This window comes from Tachysurus vachellii, chromosome 3 (assembly GCF_030014155.1).
Source record: "Tachysurus vachellii isolate PV-2020 chromosome 3, HZAU_Pvac_v1, whole genome shotgun sequence".
NCBI lineage: Eukaryota > Metazoa > Chordata > Actinopteri > Siluriformes > Bagridae > Tachysurus > Tachysurus vachellii.
In genome coordinates this window covers 11,446,982-11,472,024 of record NC_083462.1, presented here as the reverse complement: position 1 = coordinate 11,472,024, position 25,043 = coordinate 11,446,982, and the positions used below count along the sequence as shown (strand labels likewise).

The 25,043-nt window shown below is 40.1% G+C and overlaps 1 protein-coding gene across 1 annotated transcript in view; it reads right to left on the bottom strand.

Moving 5' to 3' along the window:
- Window positions 1-6,327: 6,327 nt before the first annotated feature.
- foxo6b (forkhead box O6 b) overlaps window positions 6,328-25,043 on the bottom strand; it is a 31,004-nt gene continuing 12,288 nt past the window's right edge. Inside the window, exon 2 of the mRNA XM_060865736.1 lies at window positions 6,328-10,207. Within this exon, the coding sequence (XP_060721719.1) occupies window positions 8,546-10,207 (1,662 nt within the window). The 3' untranslated portion in view covers window positions 6,328-8,545. The remainder of the gene's footprint in view (window positions 10,208-25,043) is intronic.

The following is a 25,043-nucleotide window of genomic DNA, read 5'->3' as shown; positions in this document are numbered from 1 at the left end:
TTTAAATTATGGCAAAAAAAAAAAACAACTGCTCCTGTATCATCAGGACAGAGGTTATATTTTTCATCTTTTATCACACACTGCTCTTGTCTTCCCAGAGCAAAAGACAGAGGATCTTTCTCTCTCTCTCTCTCTCTCTCTCTCTCTCTCTCTCTCTCTCTCTCAAAAAAAAGAAAAAAAAAGAAAAGGAGAAGGAAAACTGAAAGAGGCACATTAGACGAACCTTGAACAGAACAGACGAGCTGGCTGCAGGGAAGTGACGAGGGAGAAATTAATTAACGTTGGGGAGCGTAAACCGCCTAAGGGATAGTGGCTCTCTAAATCATTGAAGTTCTCTGGCTCACACCATGTGACCAGCCAGCAGACCCACGGCACTTAGCAGCACATAAAAGCATAATGAGATGTCTATCATTTCAGTTTAGATATCTCTTTCTGTCTCTCTCACTCCCTCGTTCTCTCTCTCACTGTGTGAACTGGACCATCAGGGATGTGATATTGAAAATCCCTTTTGGGAATAGCAGAATGCTTAGCAAAGGCGTGTTCAAGATGACTGATCTCTGTACTTGTGCTTTTGTACATCAGATATAAATCATTATTTGCCGTATGTACTAACACACAGATTGTATGGATATACCGAATAGATTATTGACTAAAAATTCTGTCTTGTTTGGTGATACAGGGTCAAATGTAAGATGAGAAGTAACCCACTGTCCCAAAAGCGATTAGGTTAGATTATCACTGAATTTCTGACTGAAAATTAAAAAGATCGAGCATTTTTTTGCGACAGCATCTGTCACTGCCCTGCTTTTCACAACATGTCTGCACTCTCTTCATCATCAAAATAACAGTAGAATCCACCCACATATTCTGGATGGTGTCACTTTCAATTGCCCTACTCTGACAACTTTGTAGATTAAAAAAAAAAGATAAAGCATAAAAAAAAATGGCTGGTCTTTGCCGGCTGATGATCCTTTTCGATGAGAACTGTGGTGCTTTAAGTTCAGCTTTAGTGAGTTTGTGAGATGGTGATGTGACGCACACATAAACATGCACTCTGTGATTGACAGGAACGTTAACACATAAGCTATTATTAACACCATCAAACCTACACAGCCTGAGACACACGTCTTTACTCAGTCACTCACTCACTCTTACACTTCTAGAGGAAGAGAGAATGACTGAGTAAAGGATACTAATAGCCTTCACTCACAGTGCTGCTCATGAATAACACACCTGACAGAGAATAGATCAGACACCTGTTTTTTAGAGACGTTAGGGTTTGGTTGTTTTCGTGTTCGCTTTTCGCTCCTCAAAGTGGCCTAATTGACACTGACTGAAAGAATTTAAACGAACTGAATTCAGCTCCATATTTTTTTAGTTGCTTTAAAGATCAGAGAAATGAAGACGCAACCAGAATTTCATACAAAATTTTAATTGTGTTTTAAATGAAGTGAAGCTCATAAGTAATAACACTTATCGGTAATCTCTTACAACTTCTTAACTAGATAACTGACTATTCTGTATCTATTTTTGCAATGTGAACGTTATTCTAAAAGTGTTTGAAGACCACTGCAGGGAATATTTGTTGTTTATTTGTCTGGAAAGAGGAAAGTCATTTACGCTCCGCAGCTTGAGCCATATTGTCTTAATTTAGAAGGCAGGGAATGCTTTGCCAAAAAAGCTGAACTGAAAGACATAAAACTAGGAATAAACAAAAATGCCTGCAGATTTCCAGCTTCAGTTAAAGTGTGTTCATGATCACAAGATTTAAATGATGTACACAAGAAGCCAGTGCTGACCTCAAATTTACTGTCCAAATTACCGTCGGAGAAAGTTGTCAGCCAGAAGCATGATATATTTCAGACTGGAAAAGGTCTAATACAGAATTAGTGCTGGACTAAAATCCAGACCTACTGCTAGTCTCAGATTGTGGATCTCTGCCTGTTTTAGTCCCAGTGGAACTGAATACAGCATTTCACAGCTTTGACCATAATGTTTTAATGGACAAGCTGTGAAAACACATTTGAATTCTTGAAAATGTGAAGTCTTGCCTGCTTAAAATTTATTTGACAGACTGTTACCAGTTTGTAGGCACAAATGGAGATTTGTCAGAGATTAAAATAGAACTGTGGAGTCCAGCCCCTTAATGTAGTTCACACACAACGTTGGCTTTCGCTTCTACGCGGATGTTGTACGATTATATTAAATTTGGTACAATTCAAGAGGACAGTGACACAAAATAGAAAAGAAAATGTGTAAATGTAAATGAAATCACTAGACGCAAAAGCTTGAATGAATAAAAACTCCTCATGCATACAATCAGAGAAGATTTTATTATTATTATTATTATTATTATTATTATTATTATTATTATTATTATTATTATTATTATTATTTGGCTTATTTTAAGACACTGTCAACAAAACTAATAACTATAAAACATACCATAATGGCACTCCATATAATTCAGGTTAGAAAGTACCATCCATTCAAAGCAACCAGTCATAAACGTCATTATACTCCTTTCTGTTTCCTGTTTATTTTGAACTTGAACAAATTTTAGGAAGTTATATAACACGATATGGAACGACGTTTAAAAACTGTATCTCTCCGTCACTTGCTTGCTCAACAAATAACTAGGACTTGAAGTCTTAATCATCCCATTAGGAAGCAAGGACAGAATAAAAGCATATTGATAGTATAAGCATGTTTAATATATACAATAAATAAGAATTTAACAACAACATCCTACATAATATCCTCATATTTACCCATTACATATTATGATTCAAACATATACCACAGGAGTCTTTGTAAACAGCACATATGACAGAGAAATGGTTAATAATAATAATAATAATAATAATAATAATAATAATAATAATAATAATAATAATAATAATAATAATAATAATAATAATAATGGGAGAATTAGCACTTTCAGAATCCATTCTTCTGCACACATAGGATATGCCTTCATATATGTTTATGAACGTTATCTATGACTGGTACTCACCTGAGAGTCTACTGGCTCACTTTCTGTTCTCGATGATATTTCGTCAAGAGACACATCAAAACCACAATTGTGGCCCAGATGTGAGGGATCACACATTACTCACTGCAGGGATGTAACCGAATACAAATACATTATTCTGATTGAAAATGTAATGTGCTCTAAACAGATACAAACATGCTGTTTGTTTATTTGTTTTCAGAAAGCTTGCCACAGGGGTTCACAGGGTATTTGGGTGAGAGCAGAGGAACACATCCCAAATGGGATCCTGCATGATGTGAGGATGTAAATCGAGCAAGCAGGAGGTTACCTTGTGGGAGAAAAAAAGACGACATTCATGAGCACAAACGATTTGTTTGTTCATTCCTCCCTAGTAACTGTGGTTGAAATTAGGATGTGGTTGAAAAGTTAGGAGCGGACAAAATAATTAGTCTGTAAACAGGATTTAATAAAGCATATACAGTACATCACCTCCAGTTTAGGCCACACCCACTTCAATTTTAACTATTATAGTATTAGTATAAGTATTAAACAGATACAGAGACATATTTGGCATTGCATAGCACTGTGTTAAACTCTTAGCTCCCAGTTGCTGCGTTTCAATTGATAAATTGATGCAATAGGACTGTTTTTATTTGCTGAGCACAGAGAGGAAGCAGTGAAGGTGTAGAGGACCACATACAATGAATAGATAATGGTTAATCCTGATGTGGGCAGGCAGGCTGTTGACGGCAGTTATGTCCCACATGCATGGCTTGTGGCTGCTGCAGACGACCCCCACCCACATACAACTTGTTATGAAACATCTTTGAATTTATTCATGATAGACGGCCAAGAGGAATACACACAACAGCCCAGCTACATTAGTATCAGCACCATCATACACATCTTATCTTATCTTATATACAGGTGGTGCTGCTTCACTGATCCTGTTCCAATACAGAGAGCGTGAAGACTGGGGTTTAGAGGTCAAGGTGCGACAAGGCACTGACTTAATCATTAGTCAGACAATATAAGATAATGTGCCTCTGGGATTGTTTTTTTTTTAAAACAAATACACATTATCATCTAAAAAAATTGTCCATTTTTATGCCCATCCTGGGAGAGCTAGAGATCAGAGGTTCACTTTTGAGTCTGGTTCTTCTCAAGGTTTCTTCCTCTTCCATCTAAGGGAGTTTTTCCTCACCAGAGTCACCTCAAGTCACCTCAGGCTTGATCATTAGAGATAAATACAAACACATAAAAATGTCTAATATTAATATAATCTAATATATTATATTAGATGGTGTCAAAATAAATATTGCTTGTATAGCAGCTTGCTAAAGGATCTTTCATGGTGTAAAATGAAAGTTTCCTTCTCCTCTTGTAAAATAATTCTCCACATGCAGATACATTCGTTCATGCTTCAGTCTTCATGTCTGTGTTCTCATGAATTTCACAAATAGATATGTTTTTAAGTAGAGAGAGAGAGAGAGAGAGAGAGAGAGAGAGAGAGAGAGAGAGAGAGAGAGAGAGAGAGAGAAAAGAAAAATATGAGTGTTAATAATGCATTTTTCTTGCTAGAAAATACAACTGCTTTAAGAGCTCAGAAAGAATTTGTGAATAAAATATATTATGGAGTAGATATAGGAAAGAGGAAAAAAAGATGAGTGGGGAGGGGGAGGGACTCTGTCAGCACGCTGTCACCTCCTCTGCCAGAATAAATCCATCAAACGCTGAAATAAACCGGGCTGCGATGATTTGCATGACTACGGTGGGGGGAGTTTGGCTCGCCGGCACATGCCATTTAGACAAATCCTGTTCTCCAAATACAAGTGGTATGTCGTTCCAAAAACTTCCATTGTCTACTTCTAACTGGTGTGTTCGATGATATGAGCTCTGGTGGAAATGCCAGCTTGGCATTATTCTTTCACTGTAATGGAAATCAAGTGAACAATTTGAAGCCATTAACAGAGCTAATCAGAGATCTGATTTCCTTTCCTAAGCCATCTTTCAACTACCACATGCTGACCTTGTTTGAGCGGATTTTAAAAGCAGGTTTAAAGAAAGCTTTAGATAATTTCAGGAGGTGCCAGTTGCATTTTTCCCAGGTGCAACAAAAGCTAGAGTGGCAAAGATGGGAAGATGGCATCTGGTGTTTTCTCTCTAATTTGTCTCTCACTCTTGTCGAAGTGTCTATGGTATCAGGTCAGCGTCTGGGTAGAGCAGAGCGATTAGGGGAGCAGCCGTGTGTGTGTGTGTGGTGTGTGTGTGTGTGTGTGTGTGTGTGTGTGTGAGTGAGAGAGAGAGTGAACAGTATGGAGGTGCAGATGCAGCTATTCCCTCAGCGAGAATGCTTCCACTGGGACAGAGACTGCTATGGCACAGCATCTGGGGCATTAACGAGCCTTATCAGAGACACACACTCCACACACACACAATGCACAACATGGGATAGATACTGTACATATATACATGTCTATACCCTTACCCTATACCCATGGCTTCAGGGTCCTTGATTCGATCCTGCACTCAGGTCTGGAGTTTAATTTGTTCTGTCCTTGTGTGGGCTTCCTCTGGGTTCTCTATGTCCGTAGATGAATTGGCTACTCTAAATTGCCCCCAGGTATATGTGTGTGTATGTCTGTGTGTGTGTGTGTGTGTCTTATGATCGACTGGCAATTCATCCAGGGTGTATTCCTAAATCGTTCCCAGTGTTAGTTTGAAGTTATTAGTTTGTTGTTTGTTATTAGTTATTAGGTAGTTTGACCATGAAATATTTTATATATATATATATAACATACAAAAGCACAAAGCAAGTATTAGGTCTTTTGTTTTTATTTTACAATCACCAGATGAGCAGATACATCATTTTAAAAAAGAAATAAAACCAAGATTTTTTTGTCAAAAATTATTATACAATTTTTCTCCATACAGGAGGAAACATAAGTCAAAATGTAATAACATCATGATTCGATAATAAAGATGACAGGAGATTCAGGGGTCCGCAGATTCACCCACAGACCCATCTTTTTTACCCAATAAATATAAACTGTATAATCATATTGTTGTTAGCCAGGCATAGTGGATACCAGGGCACAACCTCAATGGATTTCCATAGTCATTTCAGATACACCACTGTGCTACACACACACAAGAAGCTTTACACAGAAGCAGACATGGGGTCAGGGACCAAAACACAGTTGGGGGATTGAGAGAGCGCCGGTCACCAAAAAGTAAAGAAAGGCAAAGGGGAAAAAAGATGGCAGATGAAGACAGGCTTTATTGTCCTCAGTGGTAAAGAGAGAGGCAAGAGAGAGAGAGAGAGAGAGAGAGAGAGAGAGAGAGAGAGAGAGAGAGAGAGAGAGAGAGAGAGAGAGAAGGCTGGCTATCTGATCAGAGTGTGTGCAAGAAAAGCTGCAGAGAGGCACTTGACATTTGGCCTGATTCAAACAGCTTTGCTGAGGGAAGGTACTATGATGGAAACACACAGTCACACTTTCACACACACTCTCTCTCTCTTTCACTCTCTCTCTATCTATATATCTCTCTGTCTCTCTCTGAGCTCATTTTTTCCCTCTAGCAACCTATTGCTCTCCTTTTCAACTCATTCATTCTCCAATCCGTCTTTCTCTGTCACCCTATCGATCAGTCTCCCCCACTCATTCTTCTTTTTTCTATCCTCCTCTCTTCTTTTTTCTCTCTTGCTCTACTTTTCTAGCGACTTTTACCTGATGAGGAGGTGCTGAGATCGAGCATCATGAGAAATCTGTCCAAACAGATTCACCCGCTCAATGGGGAACATATTGAAAACGATTAACACCATTTTTTTCCCCAACAAAAAAAAAATCCACAAAATTACATAACATCTATATTTAAAGGCAAAAAGAAAGAAATGTCAGATATGTGGCCATTTGGAGGTTAGTAATGAGATGTCTGCCTGGAGAGGTACAAAGTGACGTACCTCAGGTTGTAGCATGATGACGAAATTGAAAAATGGAAAATACACACAAATAATCATTCTGGGTAAGCACTTAATTACTTCTATCTCCCCTAAGTGTAATCAGCGGATAAAGAGGATATGGCAGGAACTCGTCTTTGAAAGGGAGAAAGCGCCCATTTTCCGATTGTGCTAATTAGCATGCAGTTCACTAGTGTTAATTCTGAAAGCATTGTAATATAGCTTTTCTCAGAAGTTGGTTCTGACTGAGTCTAGATTTATGGTTTTGTCTTTTGGCAATGTTATCACCACACTATAACCAATTACTTTATTAAGCTGATGCAACAGAATGTCATTTAAGGTTATTTTCTGCAAATTCCAGCACAATATTGAATTAGGATTGATAGTGCAGAGTTAATGAGGGTTAATGAGGCTTCATGACTGATATATCAGCATTGATTATCTAAGTAACACTGCATAGACTAATGATAATGCAGTATGCTAATGTAAACAAAAAGGGCAGTAAAGATGAAGCCCAAAGTGCTTCGGATCATACGAGGCTGCCACAGTACAGTTGGCCAGAGCTGCACTGGAAAGAGCCTCACTCAGGAAGTGTGGTAGCCTCAGATCGTTCCTTATCTTATTACAGGGAAAGCTACATAAATCCACAGACGGAGAGAAAGAGGAACAGGGTATTATTTGCATCTCTCTCTCTCTCTCTCTCTCGCTCCCTTTCTCTCTCTGTCTAGGTCTACCTCCCTCTCCCTCTCTACCTCTCTTTCTCTTCTTCCCCACCATTTGCTGTAGAGTGACTTCAATCATCACTCCAGCCAAAACACATTAAGCTGGTTTGCCTGGAAAAAAAAAAGACACTCTGAGTGCCACATTCGATTTGGAGTAGTGATGCATAGCTGCTGCATTACTTTGGAGAATAAAAACGATGTGCTGAATATCAATAAAGTGGAGCTGATGGATGACTGTCCTAGCATATGGAAAGAGGGACATCCAATGAACCTGCATGGGACGAGGACACACTCACACACACAACCCTGACCAACATGAACACAACACTGCCTGACAGTACAGATATTTATTTCTCCATCCTCTAATCAAGTTAGTTTTTTTATTTAAAAAAAATTAAAAACAAAACAAAAAAAAAAACAACACTTTTTCATTCTGGAAAGAAAACAAAATAATTTGGATACATAAAACCCAGCAAACCAGCAAACAATATGATTCCCCTGGTTTCAGAGTGGCTGTTACTGCCTCTGAATTTAGGGAGATAGATGTAAAGTGCTTGAGAGCTTTTGACCAGAAAGATGTTATGGATAAAGAGTAAACTGTTGGACGGAGTTAGGACAAGACTTGTTTGTAGAATGCCATTATATTAATCCACAGAGAGAAGGAGAGAAAAAAGAGGAAGAATATTTATGGAGAACTCTATGTTCAAAATGACTGCACCGACACCAGCAACTATACGTCCTTAAATGCCTTCTTGTACTTTTGTCTCTCTGAGCAAAAATAAATCACAGTCAAATCAGTTCTGACCTGATCAGACCCCTCCCCACCTCACACAGGGCCCTAAGGTTAAAGTTTTCCAATTAGTGTTTGTGTTACCCAGGAACCCAACTCTGGCTGTTATGTGATTGTGGCGGCCCTGCGAACATGCCTATCCCGATTCCCAAGCCTATTCCCATGCCAACACCCTGTGAAAGTGATCCGTCATAGTTATAGTCCATTCCCTCTGAAGAGTCCATGAAATCGTTGAGAAGAACAGACTCCACATCACCATCAAGACTGCTCTGATGGACTTCAATCTCCATATCTGACTGCTGCAGTCGGTTTGGAGGTGGCTGGTGTTGACCAGATTGGTGACTGCCATTCTGGGCTGACTGGTGGTGGTAGTGGTAGTATCCATGCCAGGGTTCTGTCAGGCCCTGGTGTTGAGCACCTGGGTAAGGTTGATGCCGGGTTTGGGGTGCAGACGCCATAAAGGAGGGGTCCTGGGGCACATCCATGAAGCCGGCTGGATTAGGGGGTAGGGAGGTAGAGGGAAGGTGGGCACGAGGGCCATATGGATTGGAGGATTTGTGGTTATAGGGTTGCAACATATCACTGTTGACTCTGGGAGAGAGTGTTGACTGCCTTGAGTTGCTGTGCTGCATATGGCTGTGCATATGGTTTGAATTAGAGCTGGGGTTAAGCTTATGATTTTGCTTGTGAGGTTGGCCATAGTCATGAGCAGGGTGGTGTTTGGAACCATGGTTGTAATCTAGATCTGGATGATGCTTGTTGGGATTTTGGTTGTGATGAAGGCTTGAGTTCTGCTTATGGTTTGCTCCATGATCATTGTGAAGGTTTTGATTGGTATTGGGATTCTGGCTGTGAGTGTGACTACAGCTCTGATCGTGGCCATGAGAGTGCACAATGCCATTAGACTGTGACATTAGTGAATGGGCAGCTTGTCCACCAACCACCATGTCCTTTCCACAGTACTGTGGCCCACCAGCTAATAGGCTCTCCAGAGCATTGTTCTCTGAGTAAGCCCTAAGGGGGCGCTGGAAGCTGGTTGGCTTGTTTTCCTGGATAGTCTGCATAGGGGCATGGTGCCTCAGCATACTCATGGAAGGCTGACCATAGACAGTACCACAATATGATGTTTCCCCCTTGGGGCCTGGGCCATAATGGTAGCCATTACACTTGAGTTGCTGTGGTTGAGAGAAGTCTTCATCCAAGCTGATGGCTCCAGTAAGGTCAGCCAACTGAGGGAGCTCTACTGAAGGACAGTGACCCCCTGTGCCTAATGCCGGTGATCTGGTACTAGTGGGGCTCGGATAGAGGCGAGGGGAAGCTGAACAGGACAGCCCGCCCTCCTCTGGTTCATCTGGCTCTGCTTCAGCCACGATTGGTGACAGACAGCCACTCAATGTGGATGCAGAGGAACTTGTTCTGGAATGCAGGTCTGCCCATGCATCAAACTCCTCACTCCCTACTCCCATGCCACCCTTTCCTGCTGGGCTACCATGCTCTGGGGACCCTTGGATCCCAGGTCCAGCTCCAAGTCCTCGGCCCATCCCCATGGCCCTCTTTCGGCTTATCCTGCCTCGAGACTTTAGGTATTTTGTGCCATTGTCCATGGAGGCAGCTCGTCGACGAGGGCCCTTTCCCATCTTTCCACCTTCTGGGTTTAGCATCCACCATGAACTCTTGCCCGTTCCCTCATTCTGCACACGAATGAAGCGGGTATGCAGGGACAGGTTGTGGCGAATGGAGTTCTGCAGAGACAGTTATAGGTAATGGGGTGGGAAGAAAGAAAAAAACAGATTGTTAAACATTTATTACTATACATATTACAAAATCAACAAATTAAAAAAATACAGTGAAAGAGGACTCTTAACTGGAATCAATTAATTGAAATCTGTTATTCTGCCTAGAATCATTGTCCTTCATGTCATTGATTGATTTTATATTTTAGACCAATGAAATCTAAAAATATAAATATCTTTGTTTAACAATGCTATGAAATTGCTACTGGAAATTGGTAGAGTGGTTGTTCAATAATACTTCAGGGGCAAATACATTAAAAATGAATACGCTGGTGGTTATTCTAGATATATTATATGCACATTCTCAGGTAAAAGTGAAATAATTGACTATTATGCAACAACTTTGATATGAACACTTTATCAAAAAAAATTTAATTTGGCAACAGCTAATCATTCCTAATCATCCTAATCATTCAGATCAAATGGCTGTTCTAGTAAAGCGTGGCAAGCACTGAGAAGCAGATCGATATTGCAGACAGCCTTGCTACTCCACGCAGCAAATACTCTCTCTGACTCACACCACTGCCAACCGAGTCATGCACACACGCATGCATGTACACACACACACACACACACACACACACGCCACAGCAAGCACATCAAACCGTCGCCAAGGTTACCCAAATGAATCACACGTGGCAACATGATCGCAGACGCCCCTATCGATTGCAGGCCTCCAAATATGACAGGGAGCCAGCGAGAGAGGCGAGAGGGAGAGAGGTGTGATTCTGGCATGCTTACTGTGCTGGAAGAACACCAGAACAAAGAGAACAGAAAAAGAGAGGAGGGGGCTGTTTCCAATGCCAAGATAAACCATATTTAGATCACAAGAACAGATGAAGTAAACATGGGCTTGTTTCTTGCAACAGAATAATTGGGAATTGTTTTTTTTTTTTTTTTTTTTTTTTGGAGAATTGAGTAATTAAAATTTAAGCATGATCTGCTAGAGGTTCCTTTAAGGACAACGTAAAGACAGGCTGCTTGTTGTTCATCAAGATCTACACAATGTACATAACTAATTGCCTTGTACAGGAAGCATGTCTGCCATATGTTGTACAGATAATACACAGTGTATGGGGACTTGGTAGAATAGAAATATCGAATTTTGTAGATATCAAAGGTAACGGTAGAGAAAAAGATTTTTTTCATGCTGCTAAACACGACTAGTTCTGATAAATGCACACTTTGAAAATTGTATTACATTTTTCAAACACCTGATGCAATAACGCACATGCATATTACATTTTACGCTGCATCAAATGCTGCCAGTAGTTAAGTGACATACTGTACATTCATGGCTGGTTGACAGTTCAGCGCATATTACTGCCCTTTTGTCTGAAGATGTTCACAACAGCATGTCACCATTCTACATAGCAGAACAAAATAGTATATCTATGCTAGAATATTAATCACTCTATAGATAACGTAGCACAGTATTTTCTATAAAGTTCTCAAGTTAAGTGATATCACTCCCATGTTTCAGATACTGAATGTAAAAAGCTGCATATTTCTGTACAAAATAGCATCTCTGCCATGCTGTTTGTTTAGTACAATAATAGGCCTAAACGGATGGCAACTATGACAAAAAAACAGAACGCTATTTTCTTAGAAAACATGAAACAGCAGATACAGATGTATTGATGTATTATGAATGGTAATAGCACATTTATGTTGCTAGAGTGAAAAAACAGAAACCACTTCCTTCACGGGAAAAGTTAAGCTGTCAAATTTACGTGTTTTATATGTGAAAGCACCTCCTTGTGTCTTGCTACATTGTCCTTGTATTCGTTGTGTCATTGTACAGTATCACGCAACTAATCTCCATCTCTATTACACCCTCTGTCTGACTCACACGCACACACAAATGATATTTTCCTGTTTTCTTTGCTACCTGTCTCTATATCACAAATCAAAACATGTCACTTATAGCTGCCTGTCAGGATTTCTGCATTATTATTATCTATTGTAGGACTAGGCTGAAGATAACAGTTCAGCTTACACTTCAAGGAAACCACAAGATTATAACATACAGGATAATTAATAATTTAGAGTTTAAAAAAATAGTTATATTGCTAATGAATGAACTAAGCAAGAGAAGCGATGGAATGTTTAATAGCAGTAATAAAACTGTAAGTACATTATGTTAATGATAATTAGTTGATGATAAACCTAAAATCTTTTCTAAAATACATTATTCAATAAATTAGTCTTTTATTCATTGAATAATCCATGCAGGAAATGAAAGCAGAAGCAAAATAACTTGTATTAATATACAATATGCTTACATTTCAAATGTATGGTAATATATCCTTAGGATGCACAGCAGCATATCGTTCCTGAATTACGGCTTCATGGACACTGGTTTGATCCTGAGCTCAGGTTACTCTCTCTGCATTTTGTATTTTTATCTGTGTGGGTTTCCATTGGGTTCTCCAGTTTCCTCCCACCTCTCAAAACAGTCATGTAGATAAACTGGCTACACTATGATGTGAGTAAATGTGTGCATGTGTGATAAACTGGCGTTCAGTCCAGCCTTCTGCCCAGTATTACTGGGATAGGCCCAAGATCCTACACAACCCTCTTCATTATACAGTTAATTAACAGCACTGCAGTGAATAAATCTTAAATGTGTGGTATTAAAGATTAATCGTTTGTGTACTATGCTGCATATTTATATTGTGTACACATTCTTATAGTTACAATTCTAGCCTGGGTTTGGTAATGTGTGTAATATTGCTAATTAACACATCTAATCTAACGTTCTAGTCTGAGAAGTGCATCAACGAAAAATTAATCCTGGACACGGACCCATTTAGAAGTGTTAATTTTACAAAAGGAACACAAGTTTGGAAGTCATTCTTTGTTCTGAGCAGATTTTAGTTTAGCAAATAAAATGAATATCATCCTAAGCATCAAGAACTCTGTTACAGTATTTACTGGTTCACACCATCATCTCACTTTCACACTTATTCATCCCTTTTCTCCATATCCTCCATCTGTTTATCACATAACCATACTTTTCACACTCCCTAAATCACTCACATACTTGTCCTTCACCTGTACTCAAACAGGAAAACAAAACCATCAGACAGAAAGAAAAACATAACACACGCTGGCATCCATCACTTATATTCACTGAATAAACCTTCATCAAGTACCTCTGTCAGATCACATATAATCTATCTCGTACCTCGTTTCTTTGTAAAAAGAGGCATCTTGTTTTTCCATAGAGATTCTGAGAGCTATTACGGCTCATATTAGCGAATGTATATTCGGCACCCAGGTGAGCCAATTATCATGGTGTGACAGAGAGCTGAGCTTGAGATGAGCTCCAGAGTTGGCTGATCTCAAAAAGCCCCCTGCCTCTCTCTCTTTTAGTGTCTCTCTCTCCGTCTCTCTCCTGGGATTTCTGAAGGGCTGATTCTCCAGCCCACGCTATCAGGCGAAAAACCGTGCCACTTTGACTCTGCTCCTTTTCAAAGCAGTGAGAAATTGGATAAGTGAGGGGTATTTATGTTCTCTGGCCCCCCTCCAAGGAGCTCCTATTCTCAACCAGCAGCTCAGCCAAATGACATGAGCCCCCACGCTGGTGTAATAGTCCAATGTTGTGCAGCCACGGCAGGCAAGGGGCTGACTTAATCAAAGCCAAACGGTGTGACAGCTTCGATAAATGCCCCATGTCAGGCGATCAGAAAGCAGCCCTCTGACAGCTATGCCATGGCTGACGTTAGTTGCAGCGGGGTAACCATGACTACAGCGTTAAATGCTGGGGAGAAAGGCACGAAGCGTATGATGTGGGTTAGGGATAAAAGTATGAATTGAAAGAGGTGGATTAGGGCAAAAAAGAAGCAATGCAGTTTGATGTTCTTGGTTTCGTCTGTGATTGTCAGGTGAGACTCACACCAACTCTCAAGGGAGCTTCAATCATTCAGTTACAATGCCACAGGAGCTTTCTCTGAGGACTGGTGATCAGCAAGTCAAGTATAAGATGCATGGCTTGCTTGGTGACTACTAGCCATCTGTAGCTCCCAACACACATCAGCATCAAACTACCAAAATCTCAGAGTGTTTTGAATTGACTCTTAATTCGAGTGGCTCAAAACCTTGAGTCATATTCCAGTCAAGTCTGAAACTTGAAGCGCTACAAACAATCGCATAGCTTGACCCTGATCTCTACCCTATAATGCTAAAGAACAGTGATCCCTTAAAGAACAGAGATCCTCTTGTTAAGTCTGCTTTGCTCAACCACAGTGTGGCTTGTGGTAACATTCTGCAAACAGCAAGCCTGTGGCTCTATGTTTGACCCAGACACCTTGTGGGTCCAATGTGAGTCAGCCGACTGCCTAGCCCTTCCCATTACACTCTTATGTACTTGTGTGCACACTCACCAGACACTCATGTTCATCAGTTCATCCATAGGAATCCACACCCATACACAATCTTATGACCACACTCACACAGACACGCACCACAATCTAGCAATCGCACCTCCACTCAGGGTAATCCCAGAAAAGTCTGGCGATAATCCTGCTTAAATCTGGCTGACACTCCTGGGTGTCAACCTAGGAGTTGCTGTAAAGCATCAGGGACTGAAGGGATCATATGTTTAGCAGAAGAGCAGTAAGCTTGGAGTTATGATGGTCCAAATGTACAGGGCAGAAATATTACTGAAAAATCTTATGCACTATAAACATCTGTGGCTTTCAGCATTTTCAAGCAGGACACTCTAAACTGTCTGGTAACAATTACATACATTCTACACCCTTATGTGTCATGTATGAAGTTTTGTTCTATTTTTACAAGGTCTTGAATTTTTTATTTTTTTTTGCTATTCTACCTAACCTTCAAACCAAAAGAAAGTCAACCTGACCTTGTTCAATATATCATTAAAAGTTGACAATAGAAATTATTTATGATAGCAATCCTAAGAGCCTAAAATTGCTGGAGTAGGGCTGGAGTGGCACAACAGAAAAATGTTTGCCCTGTCTTTGTAAGACCACGGTTTGAATACTGACAACGCAGAGCCGTCCATGGCCAGGAGCCAAAAAGGCAAACTTGGGAAAGCATTCACAGAAATCATTGTGCTAATTTGCAGAATACTCTCCTTGAAGCATTAAAAGCAATACCCTATTTTACATTTTGTGCATTGCTCCATTTGATAAAGTGCAGAACATTCTTTTCAAACCGGGATTGCTGAAGTGTTCCTAGCAGCTAGCACGCTGAAATGTTTGCAACCTTGCTTCAACCATTATATATTAATCCTTCTCGCACAGCCATCAGTCATTATGTACAGGCTTGTCAATGGGTCTCTCTCTCTCTCTCTCTCTCTCTCTCTCTCTCTCTCTCTCTCTCTCTCTCTGCCAGACATATTTTGGATAAGCACAAGTGTGGTAAAAGATACACACTGACTGTGTGCATTATGAAGCAAAAGCAAAGGAGGGGTATTTAGAGACAGAGAGACAAAGCAATATATTACAGACGGTGAGAGTTAAAATGAGAGCACTGTGTGGGAAAGAGGGCTCGTCTGCTAAGCCTGTCTGGAGGCAATCGATGGAAATTAGCAAACGCTAAAGATACACTTCCTGTGGAAGATGTCATGGGCAATGTTCAATTGTTTGAGGGGAAATGAACTCACAGCTATGTGGATTATTGGGCAATGTCTTGAGAGATAGGATGCAAAAAGAATTTATTCAATGGTTAAAAAGATCATGATATTTTAAATATGTAATAGCACTAATTGGCCATTTTGTTAGTAATATCTGTACACCTGCTGATTTGTACAGTTATTCAATCAGCCAATCATGTGACAGCAGCTCAATGCCATAAATCTTCTAGATAGTTCTAATTCTTCACTAAATATGACCTGTGTGACTGTGGCATGGTTACCTATGCCAGATAGGTTGGTTTAAGTATTTCAGAAAATGCCAATTTCTAGTGACTTTCACACACAAAAGTCTCTAGAGTTTATATAGAATGGTGCAAAAAACAAAAAACATCCTGAGAGGGCAAATAGCCTTGTTGGTGAAAGAGGCCCGTGTGACTGGTTAGAGCTGAGAGGAAGGCTATAGTAACAGTCTTAAATAATCACTCTTTCAATTGTAGCCAACAGGTCAAGCTTGAAACGGGTGGACAACAATAGCAGAATGCAGGAATCTGGACAGCTGAAATTTATCAAAAGAGGAGGTGATATTTTTCTGTCCACTTATAGGTGAGCTCACTCGCTGGAGCCTCAGCTTCCTTTTCCTATATAAATTAGATGGATACAATGGAGTTTTTTTTTTTTTTTTAGCAGTGGTCGAAATCTCTTTGTATTTGGCCTACCTACTACTGTAATAACTATTATTACAGAAATGCTAATTGCTGAAAATTGCCCACAAATCGCTATCACAACCCTGAAGACACAAAAGAACACAGCTAACATTCATTCTTCTTTTTGTTCTTCACAGAGATGTTTGTCACTGACCAGAGTAAGAGAGAAAGGAAGGAGTAGCTCTATCGTAGCCTCAATGTAAGTGGTCACTATGTTTGAGTATTTAAACTACCAAATGTTAAACGGTTGCACAAAATGACATACTGTTGTTTAGCATAGTTTTAAATTAAATCTTATCCTATGTAAAGCATGATAAGATTCTGGATATGATTACCTCAGTGTATCAAAGCATTACAGTTTATACCAATAAGGCTGTCTTATTATTAGCCAAGGTAGCAGGTTTTTCCTCTAGTAGCACAAAATTTCATCCAACTTAGATACTGGCAAGGTATAAATTTCGTGTACACATACTATACAGTATGTGACGCACAACTGACACAGAACCTTTATGGGTATGCTTCTGTATCTATTGTTAAAACCTAGCAAACTTGTAGTAAATATATATAGCACAGATTATGCAGACTGACAAGTTTGACTATCATCGGCCAAAGTTTGATTTAAGAGCACTTTAAATGAGCATTTAAAAATAGCCTGAACAGATTAAAGAGCATCTGAGTGCAGCGCAGGGGATCAGAAAATCCACGCTGCATACCAAAATAGCCTTTGAGGGCACGGTGAGCCAAACTTTCCCATCTCACTGACTGGCACAACAGAGCACGAGTCCAGCCAGGTTTCCCATGACAAAGTGGCTCAGAATGATGCCAGTTAATACACTTATAATCTCAAACTATACTTCTGCACTTCTCTCATGCTCACTTACTCCTATTGAAAACACTTGATGAAATAGGCAGGATCTAAAAAACGGGTGTAAATTTGCTGTTTGGGTTCAGCTTGATAGGCTGCTAAGCTGTATACAATAGCTAGCTAGCTTACTGAAGATAAACTAGCATCCTATTGTCACAGGTAAAGACAAAAGATTTCTTAATTTGCTTTGTCATTTTTTAGCACTTTAATTTAACAGCAGTTAAAATTGTCATACACCATAACAATCACAAAATTGTTTAATACATTTTGATTAATACATGCCTAGCTCAGGAAGTAAGCTAGCTAAATTAGCTGCTAGCAAAATAGCTTATTTTTCCACAGGTCAACATGTGGGATTTCTTTATGTGAGCATCCGTTTTGTTTGTCACCTAGTTATAAAACGCTCAGGGTAATTTGTTAATGATTTTCAAGTTAAAAGTCATTAGAGAGATCACAAACACAGTTCTTGTTTTTGTTAGTTTTTTTTCCAGTAAAGAATTCATTTCAAATTATTAAATGTCCCAAATAATTGGTATCAGGCATCCAGGTGAAGGAAGTCATTTATAAATGAGCTCAGTGATGAATCCTGTAATCCCCAGTCCATTGTCACTCCTCTTCCAAACAGCGATTGAAAAGTCTGTAACACTATCATTTTTGCACAAAGTCATCCTCTGTCCTAGACAGAGCATGCACAATTAATTAGTAAATCATTAATTAAGTCACGCTTCGATTCTTTCAGTTCGAGGGCATAGAGAGAGTTGATCACTTTAATCAAGAGCAAACAGATGAGGAAGCACACTCGCATGATTCTTAATTAAAGCACAGCTAGATTGATGCATTTTATGGTGTAGTTTAAGATGATATCCAAGTTCATGCAAAAGGACAAAGGCGTATTGTGTACGCACAAATATTTATGGGATTTTCCTTGAATGTGGAGAGATGTATTCAAGCGCACAGTAGAAGAATGCCTTCAGTGCTCATGCACTTTATAATCATGTGTAACACACACAAGATGCAGCACACAAATACACACACATACACACACTTGTGCTCTGTTAGCCTGGCACATAGGGCCCGCTCATTACAACAATGCCAAGCTACCAGTTGCTAAGGAGACCTGTGGGAGAGGGAGGGTTCCTGTTGCTATGGCAGCAAGCCTGCTTTCTGCCAACCGCCTTTCCCCACGAGACCTGACCGTAGTACACAGAGAAAGGGAGCGACAGAAAGAAAGGAAGATGGAGAGGAGAACAGAGAAACAAGAGGAGTGTGTGTGTGTGTGTGTGTGTGTGTGTGTGTGTGTGTGTGTGTGTGTGTGTGTGTGTGTGTGTGTATGCGTGCGTGCAAGTTTGTGGGGGTGTAAAAGGGGGTTAGGGGTAAGAGATGTTGAAAGAGTTTACAAAGAAGGCAGCAAGCAGTGTAGGATTTGGGGGGAGGAGTGACAGAAAACAGGGGAGGCAGGAGAGGGAATGTGCTATGAAAATTGATGGAGTGAAAGAAGAATAGTCAGGGTTAAGGCGATGCAGCAAATAAGCAAGGATGCCTTTGAGAGCTCCATTTTCTTTCCCACGAAATGATGTACAGCACTGAATTGTGCTCGGTTGATGGGGACCGAACACAATGGGCACCATCAGAACATCTCGAAGTGAAAACACAGAGGAACCTGAAGCTCCCGGAAGTGACCCATCTTTGACTCTGACCTTAACTTCCCTTCCCTTATCTCGTTGCTGATAATGGAGCTCTCCTTGCATTAACCTTGACTAGTTCAAATGAATCTTTATCTGTTTTGTGAAACGGAAAAGATTTGATACAGCTTTAGGGTGTGTTTGCACTCCAAAGTATCAGAAAAATGTTTGTATGCAGCTCATCTGCAGCACCTCTAGAAGCCAAAAAATGGAATTTGCCACTGTTTTGTTGTGTCCATGTCACACTCCAGAGTGGTGCGTTATGGATCCTATAAAAGTAGACACTTTGGGTTTTAAGAATTTATAGTTTTTCATAAGTATTTATCCTACTAGGGGAAATATCTTCAGTGAAAAGTACAAACATTTAAAAGTAAATGGTGATGGTGATGTCAAACCCATTTCTGTTCCCTGAGATGTTTGTTCATAAGCACATAAAGTTTGAAGGCGCTAGCTTTGACCACTAAAAATCTATGTATTATCCTAACAGCCGTAAAAACCAAAAAAGTCACATGGCTGATTCATTTTATGTCAGTCCTGTAGCAATAATATAATCAGAATAGTTAAGTAATCCCAGGGGGAAATTGGGATCATTACCACAGCTCCAAGTCACCAAAATAAGAAAACAAATATAGACCTATATACACTAAGATAATATATACTTAGAATTTTTTCGTCTTTTCCTGTTAGCGGCTGCCACAGCGAATCTTCTGTTTCCACCTAACTCTATCCTCGTCATCCTCTACTCTCGCACCAATTACCTTCATGTCCTCATTTACCACATCCATATATCTCCTCTTTGGCCTTAATCTTGACCTCTTACCTGGCAGCTCCATCTCCAACATCCTTCTACCAATATAACCATCTCCCTCCTCTGTACATATCCAAACCATTTCAATCTATCCTCTCTAACCTTGTCCCCAAAACAGCCAACCTGAGCTGTCCCTCTGATGTGCTCCTTCCTAATCCTGTCCATCCTCATCACTCCTAAAGAGAACCTCAACATCCTCATCTCTGCTACTTCCATCTCTGCCTCGTGTCTTTTCCTCACTGCTACAGTCTCTAACCCATACAGCAGAGCTGGTCTAACAAATAATATGAATAAGGCTTTTGTTGCATGAAGACTAGACAAAGCCAGAGTAAAAACTTTAAAGTCAGCATGAAGTAAATCTACCAGCATGATTACAGTATAGTAAATTTTCCGGCAAAGCTTCCAGGATTAAAAAATATGTCGTATAATGATATTGCATACACTTATACAGTGTTAGAGAAGCTAATATTTACATTTTCACACAAAACAATGTTTTTTATGGCTTATAATATTTTATTGCAATGTTGCGCCTAACTTAGTATAAGTTTCCGTACTAGTTGATGGACTTTCTTTTGGTACGTTGGAGAAATGTTAAAGCAGAGAGATGCATTAAGGCGAATTCCAGAAATGATGACCTGAATTTCAGGTAACTCCTGCATACAGGTGCTTTCTGCTGACTATCCAAGAAACACTGTGCATGAGGTAGGGACACGGTCATATCAGGGCCAGTTTAGATTGATCAGTTCACCAGTGCTTTGAGGAGATGTGAGGAAACCGGAGACACTTAAGTCGTACTGTCTGTTTAGATGTTCATACTGAGTGCTGCCATGACTTTTTGTTATAGACACCAGACCCCAGCTGTGATGCTCTTCTCAACATACAGTATCTACATTTACAGCATGTGGCAATCGTCCTTATCCAGAGCAGCTGATCTTTATCTCATTTATACAGCTGAGCAATTGAGGGTTAAGGGACTTAAGTTTGTTGGCTCTGGGATTCAAACTCATAACCTTCTAAGAAGTGGTCCAACACCTTAAACATTGGGCTACCACTTCCACTATGATATGATTGACAGGATTTCAAGACATAAAAATAAATGTACCACGGCTTAACACTGGATAAACACAACTAGTCATCACTTACACAAGCAACCAAGGAGTGCTTAGACACTGTTGGGATTGCAAAGAAAGAAAGACGCAGACAAAACTACACAAAGTGTGTGTAGATTAGTTTCCCACAGCCAAGGCAGAGAAATTCTCTGACAATCAGGAAGTGACATTATGTGTGACACTGTGCATACATTACAGCTTGTGCAATTCGTCTAACAGGAATTACAATGATATTTCAGCATGAGAAGATGCAATGAGGCGCATCACAAACCAACACCACCGCCGCTCTGTAGTAATAATGCACGGAAAGAAGAGAGAGTAAAAAAAAAAGCAAACTCAAGGAAAGAGACGGAAAATGAGGAAGAGACGGTATCGATCAGGGGCATGATGTGGGACCTGTAGTGAGGAGTCAAATGAGAAGAGATAGGGAAGCAAAAAAAAAAAAAAAGGGAGAGAGAAAGTGAGAGAAAGAAGACTGAATGTTTGAAGTTTTTTATTATTATTATTATTATTATTATTATTATTATTTTGCAGTCTTCAGCTTTGAATTGGTTCCATCCTGTGGTGCTACTCTTCCTCTGTGGCATTCTTCACTGCTTCAATTCTTCTGACACACATACTGCACAAATCTGTCTTAGCTGATAAATTAGGCTTGAGGGGATAAGAATGAGACAATGGACCGTCTAAATGTTTCCCTCCCCATCACACACACACACACACACACACACACACACACACACACACACTTCGCTATGTGCTTATGCCATATTCATTGTGGTCGTTTAGAGGATGCGCCGCTCTCCCCCTGTGTGTCTGTTTCTCATTCTCCTTCTTATAGACTTAGGGAAGAGTGGCAGAGTCGGTCCTGTTCATCTGCTCTCATTCAGACACACACACCCTTGTGAACTTATATATACAAATACACTCAGACACTGGCTTTATTGACTTATTCATGCATGAGTGTATTTCAGGGGTAGAATGCACTGTCTGACTGTCTCATTCACTCCAGACATACCCCCCACCCGCCCACCAACTCACTCACACACACACACACACACATACACACACATACATCCTTCTACAGTGCTGATGTTTGACGGATCATTTGGGGGCCTTTTTTTTTTTTTTTTTTTTACTGGCCCTCGTATTACAGCGCTTCATTGCACTGTCTGTTTTCCTGTCTTTCTCTCTCACTCTTTCCCTCATCATCTTCATTTATTTCCTCTACATAGTTCTTTCTCCATCATTCCTTTCTCCATCCTGTCCTCTGGTCTACATTTAGCGGCAAAAGAGAAGGACAGCTCGCCATTTCTGGAACAAAGACAGCCCAATTAAGTCAGTTTGAGTTAAGGTCAGCACGGCAGACGGAATGGAGAAGAGAGAAGGAGAAATTGAACAAAAAGGATGCGGAGGGAAGAAACGACAGGAAGCAGAGAAAAAGGAGAGCCCGAGTGACTTTGTAGCACGAGTGAGGCGACTCCGTTTTTTAGCTCCTCGATGGGAGACATATGAAATATTAATAACTGCTCCAGCCATCCACTTCAGAGGCCCATGCTAAAACTTAGTGTCTAATGAGACACTGCTCATGAATTGCTAATGAAGATGCTGGAATGTGTGTTTGGGTAGTGTGTGTGTGTATATGTGTGTGTGTGTGTGTGTGTGTGTGTTTGAGTCAGTGTATGGAGGGGAGGGGCCATTTAAATGAGAGGGGGGTGAAGTTCAGTAGAACGTGAAATCTTTGAGAGAACTTTTAGAGAACTTCATTAAAACAAGAAAAAACTACAAACTAATCCTCACAAATCTAAGCAAGCGCCCCTCCTTCACCATAGTAACACTCTATAGATATGCAAACACATACACACTCCTACACACACACACCACAGACCTAAGACATAGTCCTTTCTGTCTCAATATAGTTTCACACTTTTAAATTTGAAAACTTGTAAAAAGTTTAAGGTTAGATTTAGGATACAGGTTCATCCTTTATACCTTTTTCTTACGACACGACTCCATGTGTGCAAACAAATGAATTCCAACCACATTTCCTGCCTTTGTACGAATTTGTACAGATTTCTCCTGAGAGTGAGTTGTTTATCTAGAAAATCTTGCATATAATCCCTGAAGTCCCACACTGTGAATACACTCCATGGTCTCCTAATATTAATATTCTGTTCAGTACTTAAATGTGTTGTGGTCTTAGAAAACCTGTCGGATGTCACCGTGGCTGAATTCTCCACCCGTTGTGATGAATGCGGTTGGTCTGTCTAAAGATGTTTAAAACTGAACTAGATCAATGTGGTTCCTTCACACAGAGTGTCACGCTTTGATCGAGTTGTTAGACGGTTATATGCTGCAGTAAAAAAAGACAATTAATTCAGTTTGTAATCAGATAACAGCTGTCAAGATGGCTGTGATCTTGATGGGTGCCATCTTTTTCATAGCCTTTGAACTGTTAGAACTTTACTTGTGGTGAAGATTCATCTAAAGAGAAACATATTTCAGTTCAGGAAAGCCAGTTGTTTTCAGAACTACTGATATACATACGGTATATAAATTAGTATAAATGAAAATTTAAGAATTATCACGTAAACAGATACACAAAGCTTAAAATGTCATTAGACTGTAATCCCTTTTTTTTCTACCTTCAGGTCAAAATCTCTTATCCATAAATCAACTTGCCACCTCACAGTTCCAAGGTCTCCGGTCCGAGCCTTAACTCAGGTTTCTGTCTGCATAGCGTTTCTCTCCATGTTCTTCCTGGGCCCATGTGGGTTTCTTCCAGTATCTCCAGTTTGCCCCTAATCTTCCAAAGACATACCAGTATGTTATTTCTCTATAAACTGCCCCTAGGAGTTGAATGATCCATCAAGATCCATCAAGCTGTTACTGGAGATGAATGAAAACTTTTTTTTTTTTTTTTTAGTCAGGCAATTAATGATCCATGTTGGAGCATTTTATTTCACTCTTCATCCTTTCCAAACTAAAGGGTACAGAGTAACTCTATCGACTATTTGGGAAGAACTTTTTGATAACTCATCGTCATCATGACCTAGAGAGAAAGGTAAACATCCACTAACACAGAGAGTAAAGAGCAAGGCAGCTGTGTGTCGGGTTTTATTGTGTGTGCTGTAGAGATATATGAAGATGTGGAAGAACAGCAGCAGCAGCTGACAGCCAACCTTATTTCGAATGTCATAAATGCGAGTCAGACACCAGTAAGGGGGGGTCTGCTTCCCGGGAGTTATATGTATATGTATGTGTGTATGTGCATGAGAGAGAGAGAGGTATTTCTGTGTTTCCAGTGTGTATGGCAGTGTTGGCAGTATAGGATGACCAGCATGAGAATAAAGCTGTATCTAAGGTGTGTTAAGAAGAGAGAGAGAGAGAGAGAGAGAGCGAGAGCAAGCGTGAGAGAGAGAGAGAGCAAGAGAGAGAAAGAGAGAGAAAGAGAGAGAGAAAGAGAGCGAGAGCAAGCGTGAGAGAGAGAGAGAGCAAGCAAGAGAGAGAGAGAGAGAGAGAGAGTAACTGTTAAAAAAAATTCTACCTCAGTAAAAACAGTAACTTGAATGTAAGAAGTTAACATGTGTGTGTGTGTGTGTGTGTGCGTGGGTGTGTGTGTGTGTGCGCAGCACCAGGAACTGCCTTTCTAGATGTCCATGTGCATGTGTTAATGTGTGTGTCAGCAAAAGTCTCTATGAATATAAGTGGTGCTGTCAGTAGGCATCACTCAGCTAAGCTACAGACAGACAGGCTCTAATCCAGGGCACAGACAGAGCTGTATATTGAGCTTAGCCTCACACTGAGACCACACCTCGCTCTCACCAGCTCTCCATGCTCTAACATTCAACATCTTTTTCCACACATTTCACTTTCCCACTTATTACTCGCCAAGAAAATTCCACTACTTTCTAGTGCACAAGCTACAGGTTTAAATTCATTACCCATATAAATGCATTATTGAAACTACAGTGTATCATTATGTTTGCATGTATATCTCATTATATGTAGTGAT